The following is a 26411-nucleotide window of genomic DNA, read 5'->3' as shown; positions in this document are numbered from 1 at the left end:
ACAATGTACAGTTATTCCCATATCCCTCTGTTCCACTGCATTCCTCAATTCCCTACCATTTACCCTGTACGTCCTATTTTGATTTGTCCTACCAAAATGCAGCACCTCACACTTATCAGCATTAAACTCCATCTGCCATCTTTCAGCCCACCTTTCCAAAAGGCCCAAGTCTCTCTGTAGACTTTGAAACTCTACTTCATTATTAACTACTCCACCTATCTTAGTATCATCTGCATATTTACTAATCCAATTTGCCACACCATCATCCAGATCATTAATGTAAATGACAAACAACAGTGGACCCAACACAGATCCTTGGGGTACTCCACTAGACACTGGCCTCCAACCTGACATACAATTGTCAACCATTACCCTCTGGTATCTCCCATTCAGCCATTGTTGAATCCATCTTGCAACCTCACTATTAATACCCAACGATTTAACCTTCTTAATCAACCTTCCATGTGGAACCTTGTCAAATGCCTTACTGAAGTCCATATAGACAACATCCACAGCCTTGCCCGTATCAATTTCCCTGGTAACCTCTTCAAAAAATTCAAGAAGATTAGTCAAACATGACCTTCCAGGCACAAATCCATGTTGACTGTTTCTAATCAGGCCTTGTTTATCCAAATAATTATATATATTGTCCCTAAGTATCTTTTCCATTAATTTTCCCACCACAGACGTCAAACTAATAGGTCTATAATTGCTAGGTTTACTTTTAGAACCTTTTTTAAACAACGGCACAACATGCGCAATGCGCCAATCTTCCGGCACCATCCCCGTTTCTAATGACGTTTGAAATATTTCCGTCATAGCCCCTGCTATTTCTGCACTAACTTCCCTCAATTTCCTAGGGAATATCCTATCAGGACCTGGAGACTTATCCACTTTTATATTTTTCAAAAGTGTCCGTACCTCCTCTTCTTTAATCCTCATAATTTCCATCACTACTCTACTTGTTTCACTTACCTCACATAATTCAATATCCTTCTCCTCGGTGAATACCGAAGAAAATAAATTGTTTAATATCTCCCCCATTTCTTCCGGCTCAGCACATAGCTGTCCACTCTGACTCTCTAATGGACCAATTTTATCCCTCACTATCCTTTTGCTATTGACATATCTGTAGAACCCCTTGGGGTTTACTTTTACATTACTTGCCAAAGCAGCCTCATATCTTTTTTTCGCTTTTCTAATTTCCTTCTTAAGATTCCTTTTACATTCTTTATATTCCTCAAGAACCTCATTTACTCCCTGCCGCTTATATTTATTGTATATCTCCCTCTTTTTCCGAACCAAGTGTCCAATTTCCCTGGAAAACCACGGCTCTTTCAAATTATTATTCTTTCCTTTCCACCGAACAGGGACATAAAGACTCTGTACTCTCAAAATTTTACCTTTAAATACCCTCCATTTCTCTATTATATCCTTTTCATAAAACAAAAAGTTCCATTTCACTCCTTTTAAATCCTTTCTCATCTCCTCAAAATTAGCCTTTCTCCAATCCAAAATCTCAACCCTAGGTCCAGATTTGACCTTCTCCATAATTATATTGAAACTAATGGCATTATGATCACTAGACCCAAAGTGCTCCTCAACACATACCTCCGTCACCTGACCCGTCTCATTTCCTAACTGGAGGTCCAAAACTGCCTCTTCTCTAGTAGGCACCTCTACGTATTGCTGTAAGTTATCTTAGCTTTAAGTTAATTATTGTCACGTGTGCAGTGAAAAGCTTAGTTTTGCATGTTATCCAAACAGATCAGATAATGAGGGGTGATCTTATAGAGGTGCACAAAATCATGAGAGGAATAGATGGGGTAGATGCACAGAGTCTCTTGCCCTGAGTAGGTGAATCGAGGGCCAGAGGACATGGAATCAAGGTGAAGGGGGAAAAGATGTACGAATCTGAGGGGTGACGTTTTCACGCAATGGTGGGTGTTGGAATGAACGGGGTGGCACATTCTTGATTATATCAGCTGCTTTTCTGAGGCAGTGTGAAATGTAGATGAAGTCAATGGTGGGGAGTATGGTCTATGTGATAAGACGATAGACAATATGTGCTGGAGTAGGCCATTCGGCCATTCGAGCCAGCACCACCATTCAATGTGATCATGGCTGATCATTCTCAATCAGTACCCCGTTCCTGCCTTCTCCCCATACCCCCTGACTCTGCTATCCTTAAGAGAGACTGGGCTGGGCTACATCTACAAATCTCTGCAATTATCTCCGTAAGAAATTCTCTGGAGAGAAGGAATGGGTGACGTTTCGGGTCGAGATCCTTCTTCCGACTGGTTAGGGAAAAGGGAAACGAGAGATATAGTCGATGATGTAGGGAGATAACGAACAATGAATGAAAGATATACAAGTAACGATGATAAAGGATACAGGCCATTGTTAGCTGTTTGTTGGGTGATAACGAGAAGCTGGTGCGACTTGGGTGGGGGAGGGATGGAGAGAGAGAGAGGGAAGGCTGGGGCTACCTGAAGTGAGAGAAATCAATTTCCATACCACTGGGCTGTGAGCTGCCCAAGCAGAATGTGAGATGCTGTTCCTCCAATTTGCGTTAAGTGACGATGCATCTTGTGTTTGTGCTCTGGGCAGTGACTCTCTTTCTGGAGCTGTGGAAGCGACGGCAGGCCAAGCTGGAGTACGAGTGGGACCTGGTGGACTTTGAAGAGGAGCAGCAGCAGCTCCAGATCCGCCCTGAATATGAGGCAAAGTGTAGTCACCACAAGAAAAACCCCGTCACTCAGGTCTGGACGAAACCTCTGCCGTCCACTGTAGTTTACTAACGCACCCCGCCATCGATCCGAACACGCGAAGACTTACACACGGGCTGACATGCATGTGTACACATAGATACGTGCAGCAGGGAAATTCATACAGCATGGGCTTTGTCTTTTTGCACTATTATTATAGTTTGTTTTTATGTGCGTATATCTATATACTAAAACTCTCGTTTGTTATCAAAGTCAAAGTCAACTTTATTGTCAATTTCCAGTTAGTTTACACAGACAGAAAATCAAAATACCGTTTCCCACAATCCCGAGGTAAAAAGTGCATTAAATTAAGTTAAAATTAAAAAGGCACAGCAAACAACAATCAATATATACAGTTTAATAAAATATAGCCACTTCAATGAAAAACAGATGAAGCTGAATATATTACAATAAAAAATAGTGAACAGTAGTGCAAAGCCTGTCCATAGCAACGTTAAAAAAAGTGTCTGGTGCTGGATGTGCGTGTGTGTGGGGTGTTAAAGTCCAGGTCCAATGGGGGCAGGGGAGGGAGGAGGGAGGGAGGGAGGGAGGGGAGAGAGTTCAGCATCCTGACAGCCTGGTGGAAAAAACTGTTCTTTAGTCGGGTGGTGCTCGACCTCAGGCTGCGAAACCTTCTCCCTGAAGGCAGGAGGGTGAAGAGGCTGTTGGAGGGGTGGGAGGGGTCACCCACAATGCTCAGTGCTTTGCGGGTGTGACTAGTGAGAAACTTTCCCATTGCATGTAACTGATACCTACCTACCGTAATTCTGATCAGTTTAAGATCGGTGAGACCAAGCGCAGGCTCGTCCATTGTTTCGCCCAGTCCGCCTAAAACAGCCCGATCTCCCGGTTGCTCAACACTTTAACTCCCCCTCCCATTCCCACACTGACCTTTGTTTGTGACTGAACTTCAGCCAAAACGGTGCACGATAGCGCAACAATTTTAGGCCCACCTTACTCACCATTGTCACTTTAGTGACAATGCAAGTAGTTTTATTGAAATCTGTCTTATATTTTTAAAGTTATTCACATTTTAAAGTTTAAAAGGAGGGGAGGGGGAGGGGGAGGGGGAGGGGAAGAGGGCGGAGGGAGGGAGGGGGGAAGGGGGAGTGGGGGAGAAGGGAGAGGGGAGGGGGGGTTGAGGAGAAAGAGGAGTGGGGGAGGACAGAAAGCTGCACCAATGCAGGAGAGGTTTGGGCCCAACGGGTCCACTTGGTCTAATATCATCTAAAGAAGGGTCTCGACCTGAAACATCACCCATTCCTTCTCTCCGAGATGTTTCAGGTCGAGACCCTTCCTCAGACTCGAAGTCAAGGGGAAAGGAAAACGAGAGATAGAGACGATGATGTAGAAAGAAATAGAACAATGAATGAAAGATATCACACTGTTACTCCAGCTTTTTGTGTCAACATACAAACATATATGTGTGTCTATATATAGTACACATACAGTACACACACTAGGGACAATTTTTACATTTATCCGAAACCAATTAACCTACAAACCTGTACGCCTTTGGAGTGTGGGTAGAAACTGAAGATCTCGGAGAAAACCCACGCTGGTCACGGGGAGAACGTACAAACTCCGTACAGACGGCGCCCGTAGTCGGGATCGAACCCTGGTCTCTGGCGAAGTAAGGTAGCAACACTACCGCTGCGCCACAGTGTCACATGGGTATGCAAAGAGTCGCCACATAGAGGGCATCGACATCCCCACCCCCTCAGGCTCACTGACTGTCAAGTTTATCAAAATATTTGAAAATTCCCAACATTAATAACCATTCAAAACCTATTTTCTTTTTAGACTAAATATTTGAAATACACTCAAACACCATAACCACAAACACTTACTTGAAATGGAGTCAATTACAAACTTTGACCATTTTTATGGAATTTGTTTATTTTTTAATTTTTGGAAAATTTATAATGCTCCAACCATTAAAAAACATTTGGTCAGGTGTGTGGATAGGACAGGTTTAGAGGGATATGGGCCAAATACAGGCAGGTATTGGGGACTAGTGTAGATAGGGCATGTTGGTCGGCATGGGAATGTTGGGCCGAAGGGCCTCTTTCCGCACTGTATGACTATGAATCTTGAAAGAAAAAACGCTATCATGAAGCAGCGGTCTGAGGGGTAATGCTAAATGAGGTACAGGTCCACAACCAATTCTCCGGCAACTGGTGGTCCACCTCCTTTAATCCGAACAAAATCACAAGACCACGTGAAGGACCCCCTGTAGATGTCCCCCCTAGGCCGGGTGAGGCGGCCGATCTCCGCCTGATCGGGACTTCCGCGGCCGATCGGCGGGTCAGATTTCCCCCCCAGCGGCCGGGGCTCTGGAACTCCGGCCCGGCCAACTTATCTCGCCCCCCCCCAGCGGCCTAGGCAGAACGTTCCGGTACCATTGGACTCCTCTCGGAGGCCCACATCTGACCGTTGGCAGATTCGACAAATCTCGGGCGGGCGGGGGTCGGGCCGGTAGTCCTAACCGGGAGGGTGACGACTTAGCACTTCGAATAGTGGATGTGGAGAGGATGTTTCCACTAGTGGGAGAGTCAAGGACGAGAGGTCGTAGCCTCAGAATTAAAGGACGTTCCATTAGGAAGGAGATGAGGAGGAATTGCTTTAGTCGGAGGGTGGTGAATCAGTGGAATTCATTGCCACAGAAGGCTAAATGTTGGATAGAGCTCTGGGGCTAGCGGACTCAAGGGGTATGGGGAGAAGGCAGCATGGATTACTGATTGTGGATGATCGGCCATGATGACAATGAATGGCGGGGCTGGCTCGAAGGGCCGAATGGCCTCCTCCTGCACCTATTTTCTATGTTTCTATGGTAAGGCTGTGGAGGCCAGGTCAATTGATATTTTAAAGGTGGAGATTGACATATTCTTGATTAGTACGGGTGTCAGAGGTTATGGGGAGAAGCCAGGAGAATGGGGTTACGAGGGAGAGATAGATCAGCCATGATTGAATGGTGGAGTAGACTTGATGGGCCGAATGGCCTAATTCTGCTCCTATCACTTATGAACCAGCGCCCATGCAAAACATGGGTCCCGCCCGAAAGGTCACCTACCCATGTTCTCCACAGATGCTGCCTGTCCAGCTGAGTTACTTCAGCACTCTGTGAAACGTCACCTACCCATGTTCTCCAGAGATGCCGCCTGTCCCGCTGAGTTACTCCAGCACTTTATGTCTAGCTTTCCACTCAATCTCGGTACACGTGACAATAATAAACTAAACATGCCTTCACACCATCAGATAAATTCCCCCCTCATTTCCACCCACTAACTGTGACTAACTAAACCAACTCAGTGTTGGCTTTGAACTTCCAGCATTTACATTTTTCATTTACTCTGACCATACAAGCAGTAGCTTGTGTTTGCATTTTGTGTTTGTTTATTTGCAGTAATAATTTTTATTGGAGCAGAATTATGTTTATCTCCCTCTCTGCTTTCAGGAATGAAATTTATGCATTTATCGTATATCGTAGAGATCTTTAGCGGGAATATTAACTGCCGTTTTCCAATCTGATTACACATGGCACAAGGGTCTTGTCCCAAAATGTCACCTATCCATATTCTCCACAGATGCTGCCTGACCCGCGGAGTTACTCCTGCACCTATTTTCTATGTTTCTAAATGCTGTTATGGTACCTGCCTCACAAGGTCATAAGGAACAGGAGTAGAATTAGGCCATTCGGCCCATCCAATCTACTCCGCCATTCAATCATGGCTGATCTATCTCTCCCTCCAATCCCCATTCTCCTGCCTTCTCCCCATAACCCCTGACCCACATGCCTCATTCCATGTAGGCAGCTCGTTCCATTTCCCCACCACCCTCTGTGTGAAGAAGTTGCCCCTCGGGATCCTATTAAATCGCTCCCTTCTCACCTTAAACCTGTGCACGCTGGTTTTTGATTCTCCTACTCCGGCTAAAGGACTCTGTGTCTTCATCTTATCAATTCCCCTCACAATGTCGGACATCTCTGTAAGATCACCCCTTAGGCTCCAGCGGCCCAAGAAAAAAAAGTCCTAATCTGCCCAACTTTTCCCCACAGCTCAGGACCTCAAAGTCCCGGCCACATCCTCAGAAACCTTCCCTTCACCTTTTCAAGTTTGACGATATCCTTCCTCTTGCAGGGTGACCAAAGCTGTACACAATTCTCCAAATGAAACCACAACAACGTCTTGTACAATTGTGGGTTTTTTTGTAAACCAGTTTTCGGACCAGTGTTAGTTATTCCATGAATATTCCATGAATTACATGAATATGTTAGTTATTCATTTGGCGGGAGTCTGATTTTGGACTCATTGGCATTTGTGTACAGCGTTAAAATCGTCGGGATTATAATATTTGGGAAAGCTTGGTATTTTCACTGTTATAACATATGGTCCTCAATTTCAGGAACTGGAGCCTTATATACCGATATCCAATCAGGTGTTTCGCTGTTTCCTGTCAGGAGCTACGGTCTTGTTTTGGGTAAGTATGTTTTTACAATCCTCAAAGCCAAAGCCCGGTGTGAAGTCCATTAAAAACAGGAAAGGGAGCTTCAGTTTAGTCAAGAGAGTTTAGTCTTTCGAGGTACAGCGTGGAAACAGGCCCTTCGGCCGACCAAGTCTGCCGACCAACGATCGTTAGTTCTATCCCACACGCTAGGGGGAAACCTGCAGAAGACAATTAACCGACAGTCCTGTACCACTTTGGAATGTGGGAGGAAACCCGAGCACCCAGAGAAAACCCACGCGGTCACGGGGAGAAAACGTACAAACTCCGCACAGACACCACCCACAGTCAGGATCGAACACGGGTCTCTGGAGCTGTGAGGCAGCAACTCTAGCGCTTCGCGTATGTTGGTCATTTAATGGAACAGCACGCTGATAGTGATCAGAAATAAGTCAGCCCCAATTTCACGGTCTTGATCCCACCATGTGCTGATCTGCTGAGCTGCAATGGGGTGCTGGACTGTGCACCAAAGTTACCATTGGTGCAGTAGGAGATGACACAGAGTGGTTTCTCACTGATTCTCTTTTGGATAAAGTGGGTTAATTTCACTGGAAGAAGGGCCCTGATCTGAGGTGGCACCCATCCACGTTCTTCAGAGATGCTGCCGGACCTTCTGAGTTACTCCAGCACTTTGTGTCCTGTTGTGACTGTTTGTCAAAAGACGCTCTCCAACATCAATTGGGCGGCATGGTGGCGCAGCAGTAGAGTTGCAGCCTTACATCACTGTTCGAGCATTCTCCCCGTGACCACGTGGGTTTTCTCCGAGATCTTCGGTTTCCTCCCACACTCCAAAGACGTACAGGCTTGGAGGTTAATGGCTTGGTATAAAGTGTAAAATTGTCTCTGGTGTGTTTAGGATAGTGTTAGTGTGTGGGGATCGCTGGTCGGCGTGGACTCGAGGGGCTGAAGGGCCTGTTGTCACGCTGTATCTCTAAATGAACTGGAGCTACTGAGGGCAGAAATAATCTCTGCGTTCTCCCAAATTCACACTATTGATACAGATCACCAATTGACCATCATTGGCCAAGGCTCATCAGACATTACTCCAGCACTCAGTGTCCATCTTGGGTCAATTTCGTGCAGCGGATTGTGGACGCGGCCTAGACCATCACACAAACCAACCTCCCTTCCATTGACACCATTTATGCCCCACGTTGCCTCGGCAAGGCCAGCAGCATAATCAAGGACTAGTCGCACCCCGGCCACTCCCTCTTCTCCCCTCTCCCATCGGGCAAAAGGTACAGAAGTGTGAAAACGCACACCTCCAGATTCAAGGACAGTTTCTTCCCAGCTGTTATCAGGCAACTGAACCATCCTACCAACAACCAGGGAGAGCAGTCCTGAACTACCATCTACCATCATTGGGGTAATTGAATCTGGAGGTGTGTGTTTTGACACTTCTGTACTGCTTGCCTGATGGGAGAGGGGAGAAGAGGGAGTGACCGGGATGAGACTGGTCCTTGATTATGCTCCAGATTCAGGGACAGTTTCTTCCCAGCTGTTATCCGGCAACTGGCCCATCCTACCACAACCAGAGAGCGGTGCTGAACTACAGGTGTCAGAGGTTATGGGGACAAGGCAGGAGAATGGGGTTAGGAGGGAGAAATAGATCACCCATGATTGAATGGTGGAGTAGTCTTGATGGGCTGAATGGCCTAATTCTACTCCAATACCTTATGAACCACTATCTCCCTCATTGGTGACCCTCGGACTACCTTTGACCAGACTTTGCTAGTTTTACCTTGCACTAAACGTCATTCGCTTCTCATGTATCTGTACACTGTGAATGGCTTGATTGTAATCATGGTCAGCACGCAACACGAAGCTTTTCACTGTACCTCGGCCCACGTGACGGTTAACTATACTGAAGTTGTCTCTCTCTTCACCGTTTCTTGCGTAGATCTTCCTAATCCTCATCTGTATCATCGCGGTGATTGTGTATCGCCTCTCCATGTATGCCTCCTTCGCCAAGATCACGGTGAACATGAAGGAGGTGCGGTACATCGGCACCTTATTCACCCCACAGATGGTGACCAGTGTGACGGCCTCCATCCTCAACTTCATCATCATCATGATCCTCAACTACTTCTACGAGAGGGTGGCCATCTGGATCACAGACCTCGGTAGGTCTGAGGGAGGGTCCCGACCCGAAACGCTGACCCCAATGGTTCTTTACTGTCACGTACGCGCACAGCACTGTGAAATTCTTCTGCACCACCCACAAATGCCCATTCTGCCGCCATTTGCAAAGAGGAACAGCACCTCGTATTTCGCTTGGGCAGCTTACAGCCCAGCGGTATGAACATTGACTTCTCTAACTTTAGATAGTTCCTCTGTCCCTCCCTTCCCAGTTCTCCCACTGTCTTCCTGTCTCCAACTACATCCTTTCTCTGTCCCACCACCCCCCCCTCCCGACATCAGTCTGAAGAGGGTCTCGACCAGAAACGTCACCCATTCCTTCTCTCCAGAGATGCTGCCTGTCCCGCTGAGTTACTCCAGCATTTTGTGATACCTTCAGTTCGCAAAAGAGCTGTTGGCGTTCTCTAGAGATGCCGCCTGACAGTGGGAGGCTCACTGGAAATACTCCCCACTGTGACCCCCAACTATGTAACGTTGGCCCGTGGTGGTTGGGGGTGATTATGCCCCTATCTGTTATCGGACTGAGATGATGTCACAATGCTTTAGTTTAGACAATAGACAATAGACAATAGGTGCAGGAGGAGGCCATTCGGCCTTTTGAGCCAGCACCACCATTCAATGTGATCATGGCTGATCATTCTCAATTAGTACCCCGTTCCTGCCTTCTCCCCATACCCCCTGACTCCGCTATCCTTAAGAGCTCTATCTAGCTCTCTCTTGAATGCATTCAGAGAATTGGCCTCCACTGCCTTCTGAGGCAGAGAATTCTACAGATTCACAACTCTCTGACTGAAAAAGTTTTTCCTCATCTCAGTTCTAAATGGCCTACCCCTTATTCTTAAACTGTGGCCCCTGGTTCTGGACTCCCCCAACATTGGGAACATGTTTCCTGCCTCTAACGTGTCCAACCCCTTAATAATCTTATACGTTTCGATAAGCTCTCCTCTCATTCTTCTAAATTTAGAGATGTAGCGTGGAAACTGGCCCCTTCGGCCCACCGAGTCTACACCAACCAGCGATCCCCGCACACTAACACTAACCTATACTCACAACGAGGGACAATTTACATTCACACCAAGCCAATTAACCTGCAAACCTGCACGTCTTTGGTGTGTGGGAAACCGAAGTTCCCGAAATTAAAAATCAAACTGGAGGAAAATATAGAAAACGGAGGAAAATAGGTGCAGGAGTAGGTCATTCGGCCCTTTGAGCCAGCACCGCCTTTCAATATGATCATAGCTGATCATCCAAAATCAGTGCCCCGTTCCTGCTTTTTCCTCGTATTCCTTGATTCCTTTAGCCACAACAGCTAAATCTAACTCTCGCTTGAAAACATCCAGTGAATCGGCCTCCACTGCCTTCTGCGGCAGAGAATTACACTGATTAAAGAACTAAACTAATTCTCGGAGAAAACCCACGCAGGTCACGGGTAGAACATACGAACTCTGTACAGACAGCACCCAAAGTCAGGATCGAACCTGGGTCTCTGGCGCTGTGAGGCAGCAACTCTGCCGCCGTGCCGGCCTCTGTATTTAATCAGACTGTTTAATTTTGTGTTTGATTCGTCAGAGATCCCCAAGACTCACTTTGAGTATGAGAACCGGCTGACGATGAAGATGTTCCTCTTCCAGTTTGTGAACTACTACTCCTCTTGTTTCTACGTCGCCTTCTTCAAGGGCAAGTTCGTGGGTTACCCCGGAAAGTACAACTCTCTGTTCGGGTGGTGGAGGAGTGAGGAGGTAGGATATTCGGCCAGGCGATAAGCTGCTGTTGCAAAATGTTTCTGAGGCCCTACAAGGGAACGTGTGCGGCCATCGCTGATCAGCGCGGACACGGTGAGCCAAAGGGCCTGTTTCCGCGTTGTATCGGCGCCCAACCCAGGCGACTATTCGCGTGCTAGCCACAGAAACAGATCTACAATCACACATTACCATCTAATACCCTATTCTATGACATCTTCTCTACTCTAATCTATTACGCATATTACTCGCTGGAGTTTGGAAGGATGAGGCGGGACCTTATTGAAACTTACCGAATAGGGAAAGGCCTGGTTTAAGTGGATGTGGAGAGGATGTTTCCACTAGTTGGAGAGTCTAAGGCTAGAGGTCACAGCCTCAGAATTAAAGGATGTTCCTTTAGGACGGAGATGAGGAGGAATTTCTTTAGCATGAGGAGGAATTTCTTTGGTTTTGAATTACAAAACTGAAGAGGGAAATAGGAAAGTTAACTTTCAACAGTTTTGAAGAAGGGTCTCGACCCGAAACATCACGCATTCCTTCTCTCCAGAGATGCTGCCTGACCCGCTGAGTTACTCCAGCATTTTGTGTCCATCTTCAGTTTTATCCCTGGATGACTCCAAATCCTTTCCTTTCTTCTTTGACTGTAGGACTGTTGGGATGACGTTGAGGATTATTAAGGATTGTCTTCTTGTAGTCAGACTGGAGATGAATTTAAGATAGACATAAAAAAAAACTCAGTGGGTCAGACAGCATCTCTGGAGAGAAGGAATGGGTGACGTTTCGGGTCGAGACCCATCTTCAGACTTCAGAATTTAAGTGTAAGAAAATAACTGCAGATGCTGGTACAAATCAAAGGTATTTATTCACAAAATGCTGGAGTAACTCAGCAGGTCAGGCAGTATCACAGGAGAGAATAAGTGCGCCCTCAGGTGGTATGGATTTGCTATTACCCTAACTCCAACCTATTTTCAGTTTTCCAAACTGAACAGGGACAAATGAGAATATAAGGGTATAAAATAATATCTTTCGCATCTCTCTCGATTTTTCTTCCCATTGTGGATTCACCCTCGATGTTGATTTTCATTGGTAGGAATGCAGACAAAAAACAGTCAAGAGTTATTAATTGTCAAAAAAAGACACAGAGTGCTGGAGAAACTCAGCAGGTCAGGCAGTATCCCTGAAGAGCATGTCTAGGTGACATTTCGAGTCAGGACTAGTTGAGTTTAGTTCAGAGATACAGCACGGAAATAGGCCCTTCGGCCCATCGAGTCTGCCCCAACCAACGATCCATCCACATTAACATTATCCTACACACACTAGGGCCAATTTACACTTTATACTAAGCCAATTAACCAACAAACCTGCACGTCTTTGGAGCATGGGAGGAAACCGAAGATCTCGGAGAAAGCACACGCAGGTCACGGGGAGAATGTACAAACTCCGTACAGACAGCACCCGTAGTCGGGATCGAACCCGTGTCTCAAGCGCTGTAAGCGCTGAAAGGCAGCAACTCTACCGCTGCGCCACCGTGCCGCCCTACAGCATCAGTCTTGACATGCGACGTCACTTATCTATGTTCTCCACGGATGCTGCCTGACCCTCGGAGTTACTCCAATACCTTGTGTTTTTTTTTGTGAGCCAGCATCTGCAGTTCCTTGTTTCGACATTCAGTGTTTAATTGGTATATGTGCCGACAACAGAAGAATGAAATTCTTACCTGCTGCAACTTAACAGGACCCGTAAACATAGTATTCATAAATAATATATAATAAATACAAAATGTAATAGGGAACACAGACAGAGAGGCCTGTACACTCGCTGTCAAACAGAGCTTATGGAACCTTCATCTCGTGGGTTTGACGTCAAAGGGGGTGGACATCAAGGAAAATGTAGAAGAGATCATGTAGAACAGATAGCTAACAATGATCTATTCCACATTGTCCTTGAACCTCACCTCCTTTGATGTCCCGTTCTCACACCTTGCACTTCCTTATCTCTGTATCCCCCCCCCCCTCCTCCCCTGGCTTCTGGGATGCATGTCAAGAGAATTGACAAATTCTAAGTCTGAAGGAGGATCTCGACCCGAAACGCCACCCATTCCTTCTCTCCAGAGATACTGCCTGTCCCGCTGAGGAGTTACTCCAGCATTTTGTGTCTATCTCCTTTCTGTTGACGCCATTTACACCTCGTAATACATAATCACGCTGCCTCGGCAAGGCCAGCAGCATAATCAAGGACCAGTCGCACCCTGGCCACTCCCTCTTCTCCCCTCTCCCATCAGGCAAAAGGTACGGAAGTGTGAAAACGCACACCTCCAGATTCAGGGACAGTTTCTTCTCGGTTGTTATCGGGCAACTGAACCATCCTACCACACCCAGAGAGCAGTGCTGAACTACTATAGAAACATAGAAACATAGAAAATAGGTGCAGGAGTAGGCCATTTGGCCCTTCGAGCCTGCACCGCCATTCAATATGATCATGGCTGATCATTCAGCTCAGTAGCCTGTACCTGCCTTCTCTCCATACCCCCTGATCCCTTTAGCAAAAAGGGCCACATCTAACTCCCTCTTAAATATAGCCAATGAACTGGCCTCAACTACCTTCTGTGGCAGAGAATTCCACAGATTCACCACTCTCTGTGTGAAGAAATGTTTTCTCATCTCGGTCCTAAAAGACTTCCCCCTTATCCTTAAGCTGTGACCCCTGGTTCTGGACTCCCCCAACATCGGGAACAATCTTCCCGCATCTAGCCTCTCCAACCCCTTAAGAATTTTATATGTTTCTATAAGATCCCCCCTCAGTCTTCTAAATTCCAGCGAGTACAAGCCCAGTCTATCCAGTCTTTCCTCATATGTAAGTCCCGCCATCCCAGGGATCAATCTGGTGAACCTTCTCTGTACTCCCTCTAAGGCAAGAACGTCTTTCCTCAGGTTAGGAGACCAAAACTGCACACAATACTCCAGGTGCGGTCTCACCAAGGCCATGTACAACTGCAGCAGAACCTCCCTGCTCCTAAACTCAAATCCTCTTGCTATGAATGCCAACATACCATTCGCTTTCTTCACTGCCTGCTGCACCTGCATGCTTGCTTTCAATGACTGGTGCACCATGACACCCAGGTCACGTTGCATCTCCCCTTCTCCCAATCGGTCACCATTCAGGTAATACTCTGCTTTCCTGTTCTTGCCGCCAAAGTGGATAACCTCACATTTATCCACATTATATTGCATCTGCCATGCATTTGCCCACTCGCCTAATCCATCCAAGTCACTCTGCAGCCTCCCAGCATCCTCCTCGCAGCTAACACTGCCACCCAGCTTCGTGTCATCCGCAAACTTAGAGATGTTGCATTCAATTCCCTCGTCCAAATCATTAATATACACTGTAAATAACTGGGGTCCCAGCACTGAGCCTTGCGGTACCCCACTAGTCACTCATTGGTGATCCTCGGACTATCCTTGATCGGACTTTACTAGCTTTACTTTGCACTAAACATGTATTCCCTCAACATGTATCTACACCCTCCTGTAAATACCTCTATTGCAAAGAAGGGTCTCGACCCGAAACGTCACCCGTTCCTTCTCTCCAGAGATGCTGCCTGACCCGCTGAGTTACTCCAGCATTTTGTGTCTATCTTTGGTTTAAACCAGCATCTGCAGTTCCTTCCTGCATATTAACGTTGTCTTTCTCGCCTTTGCTCTGTGTCGGGCCGCTTTGGCAGTGTGACCCTGGTGGCTGTCTGATCGAGTTGACCACCCAGATGACCATCATCATGGCCGGAAAACAAATTTGGGGCAACATCCAGGAGTCACTTGTGCCGTAAGTAGATCTTTATGAATGATTGCTGTTGTTTAAGGTGGGGCCAGTATATTAGAAGCTGTGAACCTCAATGGTCAATTGTTCATTTATTATCATGTGTACCAAAGTACAGTGTGATTTTTTTTTTGCACACAGATCGGTAGGATTATTGCTTATCACATAAATACAATCTCCGACTCTGCACAAAATCCCTTATCATGTATCTGCACGCTGTGAATGGCTCGATTGTGATCGTGTGTTGCCTTTCCGCTGACTGGTTAGCGCGCAACAAAAGCTTTTCACTTGCACCTATCATGTAATGTTGAGGCTCTTAAGGCGCTGGTCAGGCCACTTTTGGAATATTGTGAGCAATTTTGGCCGCCATATCTGAGGAAGGATGTGCTGGCTCTGGAGGAGGTTTTGCAAGAATGATCCCTGGAATGAGTAGGTTAACCTATGATGAGCATTTGACGGCACTGGGCCTGTACTTGTACGCATGACAATGTACTAAACTGAAACTAAAACTAATGCATAGAAACAGCCCACTGAGTCTATACATGAGCCGCCTGGTTTAGCACTAATTCACGGTCCCAGTTGCCGTTGACCATAAAGGTGCATTGCAGCCTCGTCACCTCCGTCCGGATCGTCCCGTAAAGTGTCATCCCTCTCCTTGCTCGGCCTCCTTCAGCCTTCCTGCCCTGGGCATGTTTGATCACTCAGCTGGGACTTTCAGAGATGAACTAGAAGGTGGATATGCGTGTGAAGAGACAAGAGTATTGCTCATGTTCATGATAGGCACAGAATTAGGCCATTCGGCTCATCAAGTCTCCTCCGCCATTGAATCATGGCTGGTCTATCTTTCCCTCTCAGCCCCATTCTCCCGCCTTCTCCCCATAACCCCTGACACCCGTACTAATCAAGAATCTATCTATCTCTGCCTTAAAAATATCCACTGACTTGGCCTCCACACCCTTCTATGGCAATGAATTCCACAGATTCACCACCCTCTGACCAAAGACATTTTTCCACATCTCCTTCCTAAAGGAACGTCCTTCAATTCTGAGGCAGTGACCTTTGATCCTAGACTCTCCCACTAGTGGAAACGTCTACTCCATCCAGGCCTTTCACTATTCGGTAAGTTTCAATGAGGTCCCCCCTCACCCTTCTAAACTCCAGCGAGTACAGGCCCAGTGCCGACAAACACTCATCATAAGTTAACCCACTCATTTCTGGGATCATTCTCGTAAACCTCCTCTGGACCCTCTCCAGAGCCAGTAAATTCTTCCTCAGTTAAGGTGCCCAAAATTGGCTCGCAATACTCCAAATGTAGCCTGACCAGCGCCTGATAGAGAGAGAGCCTCAGCATTGCATCCCTGTTTTTGTATTCCAGCCCTCGTGAAATAAATGTATATGAAATAATGAAATAAATTGCATTTGCAATTCTTACTACCGATTCGACTTGCAGATTAACTTTTTGGGAATCCTGCACAGGTGCTCCCAAGTCCCTTTGCACCTCTGATCTCTGGATTCTCTCCCCATTTAGAAAATAGTCTACGCCTTTATTCCTTCAACCGAAGTGCATGACTCCACACTCTGCTACACTATATTCCATCTGCCACTTCTCCGCCCACCCTCCCAGCCTGTCCAGGTCCTTCTGCAGAGTCCCTGCTTTCTCTACACTACCTGCCCCTCAACATTTCCCAGTCTCTCTCACGATTTTGAAAACGACTTGGCATTTCTCCTCCTTCCCCCGAGAGGATAACCTAATTCTCTTCCGCCGTGTTACGCCCTCTCGCTCAGCTTGCCTTTCCCTACACCACCTGCCCCTCCACCTATTTTCGTATCATCCGCAAACTTGGCCACAAACTTGGCCTTCAACCCTCCTCATCCAAATCATTAATATACAATGCTGTTGCATGTCGAAGGTAGATCACAAGGTGCAGGAGTAACTCAGCGGGGCAGGCAGCATCTCTGGAGAGACGGAGTGGGTGACGTTTCGGGTCAAGACCCCTCCTCAGACTTCTCTCCAGAGATGCTGCCTGTCCCGCAGAGTTACTTCAGCATTTTGTGATCTACCTTCAATTTAAACCAGCATCGGCAGCTCCTCCCTACACATGCCGTTGTGAATGTTGTTTCCACAGCTGGGTTAAAAACTGGTGGGTCAGTCGGAACGCTAGGCACCATCCGGAACGTCTCTACTCGCGCTGGGAACAAGACCATGACTTGCAGGACATCGGCCAGTTTGGCCTCTTCTACGAATACCTGGAGATGGGTGAGTGAAAGTCGATATCCGGGGCAGGTGATGCTGGTATGGGTGGGACTGCCGATTAATTTGGGCAGAATCAAAGCTGCCCTTCACTGTAGGCAGCATCTCTGGAACGAAGGAATGGGTGACGTTTCGGATCGAGACCCTTCAACCCGAAACGTCACGCGTTCCTTCTCTCCAGAGATGCTGCCTGTCCCGCTGAGTTACCCCAGTGTTTTTGTGTCCGTAAACTAAACCGAAAATGCTAACGGGGTAAAAGAGACACAAAGTGCTGGAGTAACTCAGCGGGTCGGGCTGCATCCCTGGAGAACATAGATAGGCTACGCACTGGGAACAACTTATGATCTTTACCAAAGACAATTAACCTCCAAACCTGAACGTCTGTGGAGTGTGGGAGGAAAGCAGAGCACGTGGGGAACGTACAAACTCCGTACAGACAGCACCTGGAGACAGGATCGAACCCGGGACTCTGCCGCCCCTGTGCTGCCGCAAAAGTAACAGCAAAAGTTGTTAAGTCTCAACAGTTTTATCCCTTTTAGCTCAGAATCTTTGGTTCCTTACAATGTTGGTCCATTATTGAGGATTATTTTGTTCCACTTGCACTGGGAACGGGATTCAAGCTTGGTCTTGCTTTGGGCCAAGTGCGCCCTCAAGTGGTTTGGTGTAGCTTTCACATGCAGAGTGCAGCTGTGCGCTGGAAACCTGATGCTTCACAAATGGCGGTGGAAAGAGAATTAATCTGTACTACAGGGCGTCTTTTGAACTTTAGAGATACAGCGTGGAAACTGGCCCTTCCATCCACCGAGTCCGTGCCTTTGTGATGAGTACAGGTGCCAGAGGTTATGGGGAGAAGGCAGATGAATGGGGTTAGGAGGGAGAGATAGGTCAGCCATGCTTGAATAGCAGGGTAGACTTGATGGGCCGAATGGCCTAATTCTACTCCTATTCCTTATGACCAGCGACCCCCCAGTACACTAGCACTATCCTACACACTCTGCAGCAAATCTGCAGAACATGGATAGGTGACATTTTGGGTCGGGACCCTTATTCAGAAGTTTCAGGTCCCGAAACAAAATCTCACCTATCCATGTTCTCCAGAGATACTGCCTGACCCACTGGGTTACTCCAGCACTTTGTGTCTTTTTTTTGGTTGTAAACCAGCATCTGCAGTTCCTTGTGTGTAGCTGCTTCAACTTGTGGAAGGTTGCAACTATGTCTTTTTTTACTCTTATCTAAATTCAAAACTTTTTTTTTAAGTCTTTGAACTTAAGGCTCTGAAATAATACAGTGGTAGTCATTAAATTTTACTTTGGTCATTATTTATATCATGTACATTAAGCATAGAATGAATTGTAAACCAGAAATTATTCCAGGATCCTTTTCTAATGTATCTGGGGTACTTAGGATAATAGTTTTGAAACCTTCCCCTTGTACAGTAAATTCAAAAACGGAAGGTAAGCCAGCACCTGCAGTTCTATGTGTTTTAGAGATACAACGCGGAAACAGGTGAGTCCTGGCAGACCAGCGATTCAATAGAGAATAGACAATATGTGCAGGAGTAGGGCATTCGGCCCTTCGAGCCAGCACCACCATTCAATGTGATCATGGCTGATCATTCTCAATCAGTACCCCGTTCCTGCTTTCTCCCCATACCCCCTGACTCCGCTATCCTTAAGAGCTCTATCTAGCTCTCTCTTGAATGCATTCAGAGAATTGGCCTCCACTGCCTTCTGAGGCAGAGAATTCCACAGATTTACAACTCTCTCACTGAAAACGTTTTTCCTCATCTCCGTTCTAAATGGCCTACCCCTTATTCTTAAACTGTGGCCCCTGGTTCTGGACTCCCCCAACATTGGGAACATGTTTCCTGCCTCTAACTTGTCCAACCCCTTAATAATCTTATATGTTTCGATAAGATCCCCTCTCATCCTTCTAAACTCCAGTGTATACAAGCCTAGTCGCTCCGGTCTTTCAACATATGACAGTCCCACCATTCTGGAAATTAACCTTGTAAACCTACGCTGCACGTCCTCAATAGCAAGAATATCCTTCCTCAAATTTGGAGACCAAAATTTGCACACTGCACACTGACACTATCCTACACACACACCAATAGACAATAGACAATAGGTGCAGGAGTAGGCCATTCAGCCCTTCGAGCCAGCACCGCCATTCAATGCGATCATGGCTGATCACTCTCAATCAGTACCCCGTTCCTGCCTTCTCCCCATACCCCCTCACTCCGCTATCCTTAAGAGCTCTATCCAGCTCTCTCTTGAAAGCATCCAACGAACTGGCCTCCACTGCCTTCTGAGGCAGAGAATTCCACACCTTCACCACTCTCTGACTGAAAAAGTTCTTCCTCATCTCCGTTCTAAATGGCCTACTCCTTATTCTTAAACTGTGGCCCCTTGTTCTGGACTCCCCCAACATTGGGAACATGTTTCCTGCCTCTAATGTGTCCAATCCCCTAATTATCTTATATGTTTCAATAAGATCCCCCCTCATCCTTCTAAATTCCAGTGTATACAAGCCCAATCGCTCCAGCCTTTCAACATACGACAGTCCCGCCATTCCGGGAATTAACCTATTGAACCTACGCTGCTCGCCCTCCATAGCAAGAACACCAGGAACAATTTACAATTTTTTACCAAAGCCAATTAACCTACAAACCTGTACGTCTTTGGAGTGTGGGAGCAAACCGGAGCACCCGGAGAAAACCCACGCAGGTCACGGAGAGAACGTATAAACTCTGTACATACAGCACCCGTAGTCAGGATCGAACCCGGGTCTCCGGCGCTGTGAGGCAGCAACTCTACCGCTGCGCCACCGTGCCGCCCCACTTGTGTCTGGGAACAATCTCTCACAATGAACTCGGACACGGAGATCATGTTGGGGTGGGAGGTTAAATCACCACAGGATGTTCCCCGTCAAATTGGGTGCTCCAGTTTCCACCCACATCCCAAAGACGTGCAGGTTTGCAGGTTGATTGGTGTTGGTAAATTGCCCTTAATGTCTAGGCTAGAACTAGTGTACAGGGGGGGGTGGCTGGTCGGCGTTGACTCGGTGGGCCGAAGGGCCTGCCTCCACTGTATCTCTAAATTAAACTAAAACTAAACCCTGTTCTCCAGAGATGCTGCCTGACCTGCTGGGTTAATTGGCCAGCACTCTCTAAACTAAACTAAACTATGTTCTCTAGATATGTGTCGGAAGGGACTGCAAAATGCTGGTTTAATCCAAAGATAGACACAAAATGCTGGAGTAACTCAACGGGCCAGACAGCATCTCTGGAGAGAAGGAATAGATGACGTTTCGGGTCGAGACCCTCCTTATGCTGCCTGACCTGCAAAGTTAGCCAGCACTCTCTAAACTAAACTAAATCTTTTTTTAAAAAGGCACTGGAAACAGAAAGGATTGTTTAATTGGTTATTGATGTTGACTCAAGGTCATGTGATAGGAGTAGAAATAGGCCATTCGGCCAATCAAGTCTACTCCGCTATTCAACCATGACTGGTCCATCTCTCCCTCCTAACCCCATTCTCCTGCCTTCTCCCCATAACCCCTGACACCCGTGCTAATCAAGAATCTATCTGTCTCTGCCTTAAAAATATCCACTGACTTGGCCTCCACAGCCTTCTGTGGCAAAGAATTCCACAGATTCACCACCTTCTGACTAAATAAACTTCTCCTCATCTCCTTCCTAAAAGAACGTCCTTTAATTCTGAGGCTGTGACCTCTGGTCCTAGACTCTCCCACTAGTGGAAACAACCTCTCCACATCCACTCTATCCAGGCCTTTCACTATTCTGTATGTTTCAATGAGGTCCCCCCCACCCTCATCCTTCTAAATTCCAGCGAGTTTCATTTGTTTCATGTATTTTGTGTTTTTATGACTGTTGGCGGAACAAATTCCCTCCTGGGATAAATGATGTTCTATCGTATCGTATCGTACAGGCAACAGTGCTGACAAACGCTCATCATGGGTTAACCCGCTCATTCCTGGGATGATTCCTTTGTTGTTTGTTTTGCAGTTATCCAGTTTGGGTTTGTTACTCTTTTTGTGGCCTCGTTCCCTCTGGCCCCCGTTCTCGCTCTGCTGAACAACATCATCGAGATCCGTGTGGACGCCTGGAAGTTTATCACGCAGTTCCGGAGACCAATGGCAGCAAAGGCTCACAGTATTGGGATATGGCAGCAGATACTCAACAGTGTGGCCATCTTCTCCGTCGTTACAAATGTAAGTCATCTCCTTACCAAAGAGCCTTCTGGCGCCAAGATGCTTAGTGTCTAGTTTGGAGACACTCGGTGGGTCAGGCCGATTCCTTGGAGAACAGGGACCAGGTGATGTTTCGTGTCAGGATCCATCAGCCATGATCACATTGAATGGCGGTGCTGGCTCGAAGGGCCGAATGGCCTACTCCTGCACCTATTGTCTATTGTCTATTGTCTATCTTCCGGCCATTTTTTAGTTTATTTTGGAGATGCTGCGCGGAAACAGGCCCTTCGGCCCTTGGGCGGCACGGTAGCGCAGCGGTAGAGTTGCTGCTTTACAGCGAATGCAGCGCCGGAAACTCAGGTTCGATCCTGACTACGGGTGCTACACTGTAAGGAGTCCCCGTGACCTGCGTGGGTTTTCTCCGAGATCTTCGGTTTCCTCCCACACTCCAAAGACGTACAGGTTTGTAGGTTAATTGGCTGGGTAAATGTAAAAATTGTCCCTAGTGGGTGTAGGATAGTGTTAATGTACGGGGATCGCTGGGCGGCACAGACTTGGTGGGCTGAAAAGGCCTGTTTCCGGCTGTATATATATGATATGATATGATATGATAAGTCTGCACCGACCAGCGATCCCCGCACACTAACACTGTCCTACACGCACACTAGGGACAACTGACACTTATAACAACCAATTTACCTACGAACCTGCACGTCTTTGGAGTGTGGGAGGAAACCGAAGATCTCGGAGAAAACTCACACAGGTCACGGGGAGAACGTACAAACTCCGTACAGACAGCACCCGTAGTCGGGATCTAACCCGGGTCTCTGACGCTGTAAGGCAGTGACTCTACCACTGCTGACCAGTGATCACCCCATACACTAGCACTATCCTACACACTAGGAACAACTTACTCACTCGTAGGTATTGAGGATGTGCAATGAAGTCACTTGGGAGGTGACAGAATACTAGGGATAGATGCAAAATGTTGGAGTAACTCAGCGGGTCAGGCAGCATCTCCGGAGAAAAGGAATAGGTGATGTTTCGGGTCAGATCCCTTCTTCAGACTGAAAGTAGAGGTGTGGGGGAACAGAACGGTAACGTGGAGGTGAGAAAAGGCCAGGGCAAATCAGGCAACAGGTGACCTCTGGAAGGGTGGAGCCCACAATGGCCCATTGTTGGCTGGGGAAGGTGTAATAATGACGGGGATGTGAACAATGGAACTGGTAGGATAACTAGGGTGGGGAAGGGTGTAGGGGAACAGAGGGAATCCTAGAGAGATGAGTCCCCAGGTGGTGGGTGTATGGAACGAGCTGCCGGAGGAGGTAGCTGAGGCTGGAAATATCCCAACGTTTAAGAAAGAGTTAGACAGATACATGGATAGACAGGTTTGGAGGGATACGGGCCAAACGCAGGCAGGTGGGACATGTTGGCGGGTGTTGGCAAGTTGGGCCGAAGGGCCTGTTTCGACACTGTATCACTCTATGACTCTTAAGGCTCAATGGCTGTCATACTGAGTTATAGCTTTAATGTTTGTTTTAGACGTGCCCCATTACCGTTATAATTCTATGCAGATATACTGCAGTGATTGCCTTCTTGCAAATCCGCAGGCGTTCATTGTGGCTTTCACATCTGACATGATCCCACGCCTGGTGTACAAATATGCCTACTCGGTAAATGATGAACATCCCATGAAAGGATACATAAATAACAGTCTCTCGATCGCCAGCACCTCCGACTTACAATTCAAGCCAATTTCGTCAGCGTACAACGACGACATCACATCTTGCAGGTAAGCACTGAAGAAATGTTTTCTTCAAATGCAGTTTCAGTTTTACAGGCACAGTCGAGAAAACAATCCCCTCGGCCCACCGAGTCCACGCCGACCAGCGATCGCCCGGACACTACTTCTGTCCTACGCACACTATGGACAATTTGCAGAAGCCAGTTAGACTGCAAAGCTGCACGTCTTTGGGATGGGGGAGGAAACCCGCGCAGGTCACGGGGAGAACGTACAAACTCCGTACGGACAGCACCCGTGGTCATGATCGAACCCGGGTCTCTGACGCCGTGAGGCAGCAACTCTACCGCAGCGCCACCGCGCCACTCATTTGGTCAAACAGATCATCAGTTACTTAAAGTAAATGGGTTTTTTTTAGACAATAGACAATAGGTGCAGGAGGAGGCCATTCGGCCCTTCGAGCCAGCACCGCCATTCAATGTGATCATGGCTGATCATTCTCAATCAGTACCCCGTTCCTGCCTTCTCCCCATACACCCTGACTCCGCTATCCTTCAGAGCTCTATCTAGCTCTCTCTTGAATGCATTCAGAGAATTGGCCTCCACTGCCTTCAGAGGCAGAGAATTCCACAGATTCACAACCCTCTGACTGAAAACGTTTTTCCTCATCTCAGTTCTAAATGTCCTACCCCTTATTCTTAAACTGTGGACCCTTGTTCTGGACTCCCCCAACATTGGGAACATGTTTCCTGCCTCTAACGTGTCCAACTCCTTAATAATCCTATACGTTTCGATAAGATCTCCTCTCATCCTTCTAAATTCCAGTGTATACAAGCCTAGTCGCTCCAGTCTTTCAACATATGACAGTCCCGCCATTCCGGGAATTAACCTAGTAAACCTACGCTGCACGCCCTCAATAGCAAGAATATGAAGTCAGATATTTTAATTATTTTGTTTTTGTCGCTGTTGAACGTACATATCGAGGTAAAGTTCTGATACCTTCATTAAGTGTCGGTGTTACTTATTGTGTGTTGGAAATGAATGTATTCAGATTCTGGGCATTTAGATGATTCTTAATTGATGCATCTCCACTGAAGCAACAAGCACATAGGCGTTGAAACAAGGAGCTGCAGAGGCAGGCCTTCAAACAATGACACAAAGTGCTGGAGTAACTCAGTGGATCACGCAGATTCCTTGGAGAACAGGGATAGATGACGTTTCGTGTCAGGACCCTTCTGACCGTTTTTTAGTTTAGTTTAGAGATACAGCGCGGAAACAGGCCCTTCGGCCCACCGAGTCCGCGCCGACCAGCGATCCCCGCACACTAACATTATCCTACGCACATTGGGGACAATTTAACCTACAAACCTGTACGTCTTTGGAGTGTGGGAGGAAACCGACGATCTCGGAGGAAACCCACGCAGGTCACGGGGAGAATGTACAAACTCCGTACAGACAGCTCCCGCAGTCGGGATCGAACCCTGGTTTCTGGTGCTGCAAGCACTGTAAGGCAGCAACTCGACCGCCGTGCCACCGTGCCGCAGAGATTCTTTGTTTTGCAAGGTACACCAAAATGCTGGAGTAACTCAGCAGGTCAAGCAGCATCTCAGGAGAGAAGGAATGGGTGACGTTTCGGGTCGAGACCCTTCTTCAGACTTTGTTTTGCAAGACACGCCGAGCTACTCCAACATTTCTGTATCCTTTTTTCTAGTGAAACATGTTTTGGTAAACTTTATCATTTATAACTTGATGTCCAATGCTTTTTCTACTTTGCACAAAGGTTATCACTAATTCCTTTTTTAATTTTATAGGTACAAGGATTATCGTTATCCCTCGGGCCATAGCTTTGAATACAGGCATACTATGCAATTCTGGCACATTCTTGCTGCAAAGATGGCATTCATTATCATCATGGAGGTACAGTACTTAACTTTAAACTTCTATTTTTCAAATGCAAGTCTTTATGCTTTAGTGATACAGTGCGGAAAGAGGCCCTTCGGCCCATCGAATCAGGGCCGACCAGCGATCAGTCCGTGCACTAACACTATCCGACACACACGAGGGACGATTTACAATTTTACCGAAGCCAATTAACCCACAATCTTGCACGTCTTTGGGATGTGGGAGGAAACCGGAGCACCCGGAGAAAACCCACGCAGGTCATTGGGAGAATGTACAAACTTCCTACAGACAATACCCATAGTCAGGATCGAACCCGGGTCTCTGGCGTGGTAAGGCAGTAACTCTACCTCTGCGCCACCGTGCCACCCTGAATTCCACCCTTCTGTGCTCTATTCTCACTCTGTTTTTTCTTCATCTGCAGTTTTTTTTTTATACCAATTCTCTTTATTGATAATTCGTGTTCTCAAGAAAACCTCTTTCCAGTGTGGAATCGGAAACCCTGTATCCCTTGAGATTTTTATTCAATCAGAGTACACCTTATTCAGGCTCCTATCCTTTCCTCTAACGTTCCCCCTTCGTAGTGTACATATTCCCCCTTCGTAGTGTACATATTCCCCCTTCGTAGTGTACATATTCCCCCTTCGTAGTGTACATATTCCCCCTTCGTAGTGTACATATTCCCCCTTCGTAGTGTACATATTCCCCCTTCGTAGTGTACATATTCCCCCTTCGTAGTGTACATATTCCCCCTTCGTAGTGTACATATTCCCCCTTCGTAGTGTACATATTCCCCCTTCGTAGTGTACATATTCCCCCTTCGTAGTGTACATATTCCCCCTTCGTAGTGTACATATTCCCCCTTCGTAGTGTACATATTCCCCCTTCGTAGTGTACATATTCCCCCTTCGTAGTGTACATATTCCCCCTTCGTAGTGTACATATTCCCCCTTCGTAGTGTACATATTCCCCCTTCGTAGTGTACATATTCCCCCTTCGTAGTGTACATATTCCCCCTTCGCAGTGTACATATTCCCCCTTCGCTGTGTACATACAGGCTGAGAGATTCCAAAGAGTGGAGCGATTGTAAAGGGCGATTGCAGATGCGCTCCTGTGAACCGGCACACAAAGAGTGGCCTGGCTTGGGACGGTTCATATCATATCATATCATATACATACAGCCGGAAACAGGCCTTTTCGGCCCTCCAAGTCCGTGCCGCCCAGTGATCCCCGCACATTAACACTATCCTACACCCACTAGGGACAATTTTTACATTTACCCAGCCAATTAACCTACATACCTGTACGTCTTTGGAGTGTGGGAGGAAACCGAAGATCTCGGA

At 47.1% G+C, this 26411-nt stretch overlaps 1 protein-coding gene across 7 annotated transcripts in view; it reads left to right on the top strand.

Moving 5' to 3' along the window:
- The window catches only part of ano5a (anoctamin 5a), a 133671-nt gene that overhangs the window by 99887 nt on the left and 7373 nt on the right, over positions 1-26411 (top strand). For all 7 annotated transcript variants that reach the window (XM_078415500.1, XM_078415501.1, XM_078415496.1 and 4 more), the window contains 9 exons: positions 2611-2762; positions 7173-7247; positions 9172-9394; positions 10980-11149; positions 14871-14968; positions 17089-17219; positions 21244-21449; positions 23039-23220; positions 24981-25086. In XM_078415500.1, the coding sequence (XP_078271626.1) occupies positions 2611-2762; positions 7173-7247; positions 9172-9394; positions 10980-11149; positions 14871-14968; positions 17089-17219; positions 21244-21449; positions 23039-23220; positions 24981-25086 (1343 nt within the window). The remainder of the gene's footprint in view (positions 1-2610; positions 2763-7172; positions 7248-9171; positions 9395-10979; positions 11150-14870; positions 14969-17088; positions 17220-21243; positions 21450-23038; positions 23221-24980; positions 25087-26411) is intronic.

The sequence above is a fragment of the Rhinoraja longicauda genome, chromosome 18 (assembly GCF_053455715.1).
Source record: "Rhinoraja longicauda isolate Sanriku21f chromosome 18, sRhiLon1.1, whole genome shotgun sequence".
NCBI lineage: Eukaryota > Metazoa > Chordata > Chondrichthyes > Rajiformes > Arhynchobatidae > Rhinoraja > Rhinoraja longicauda.
The sequence above is the reverse complement of the archived record's forward strand: the minus strand, read 5'-3'. Positions and strand labels throughout refer to the sequence as shown.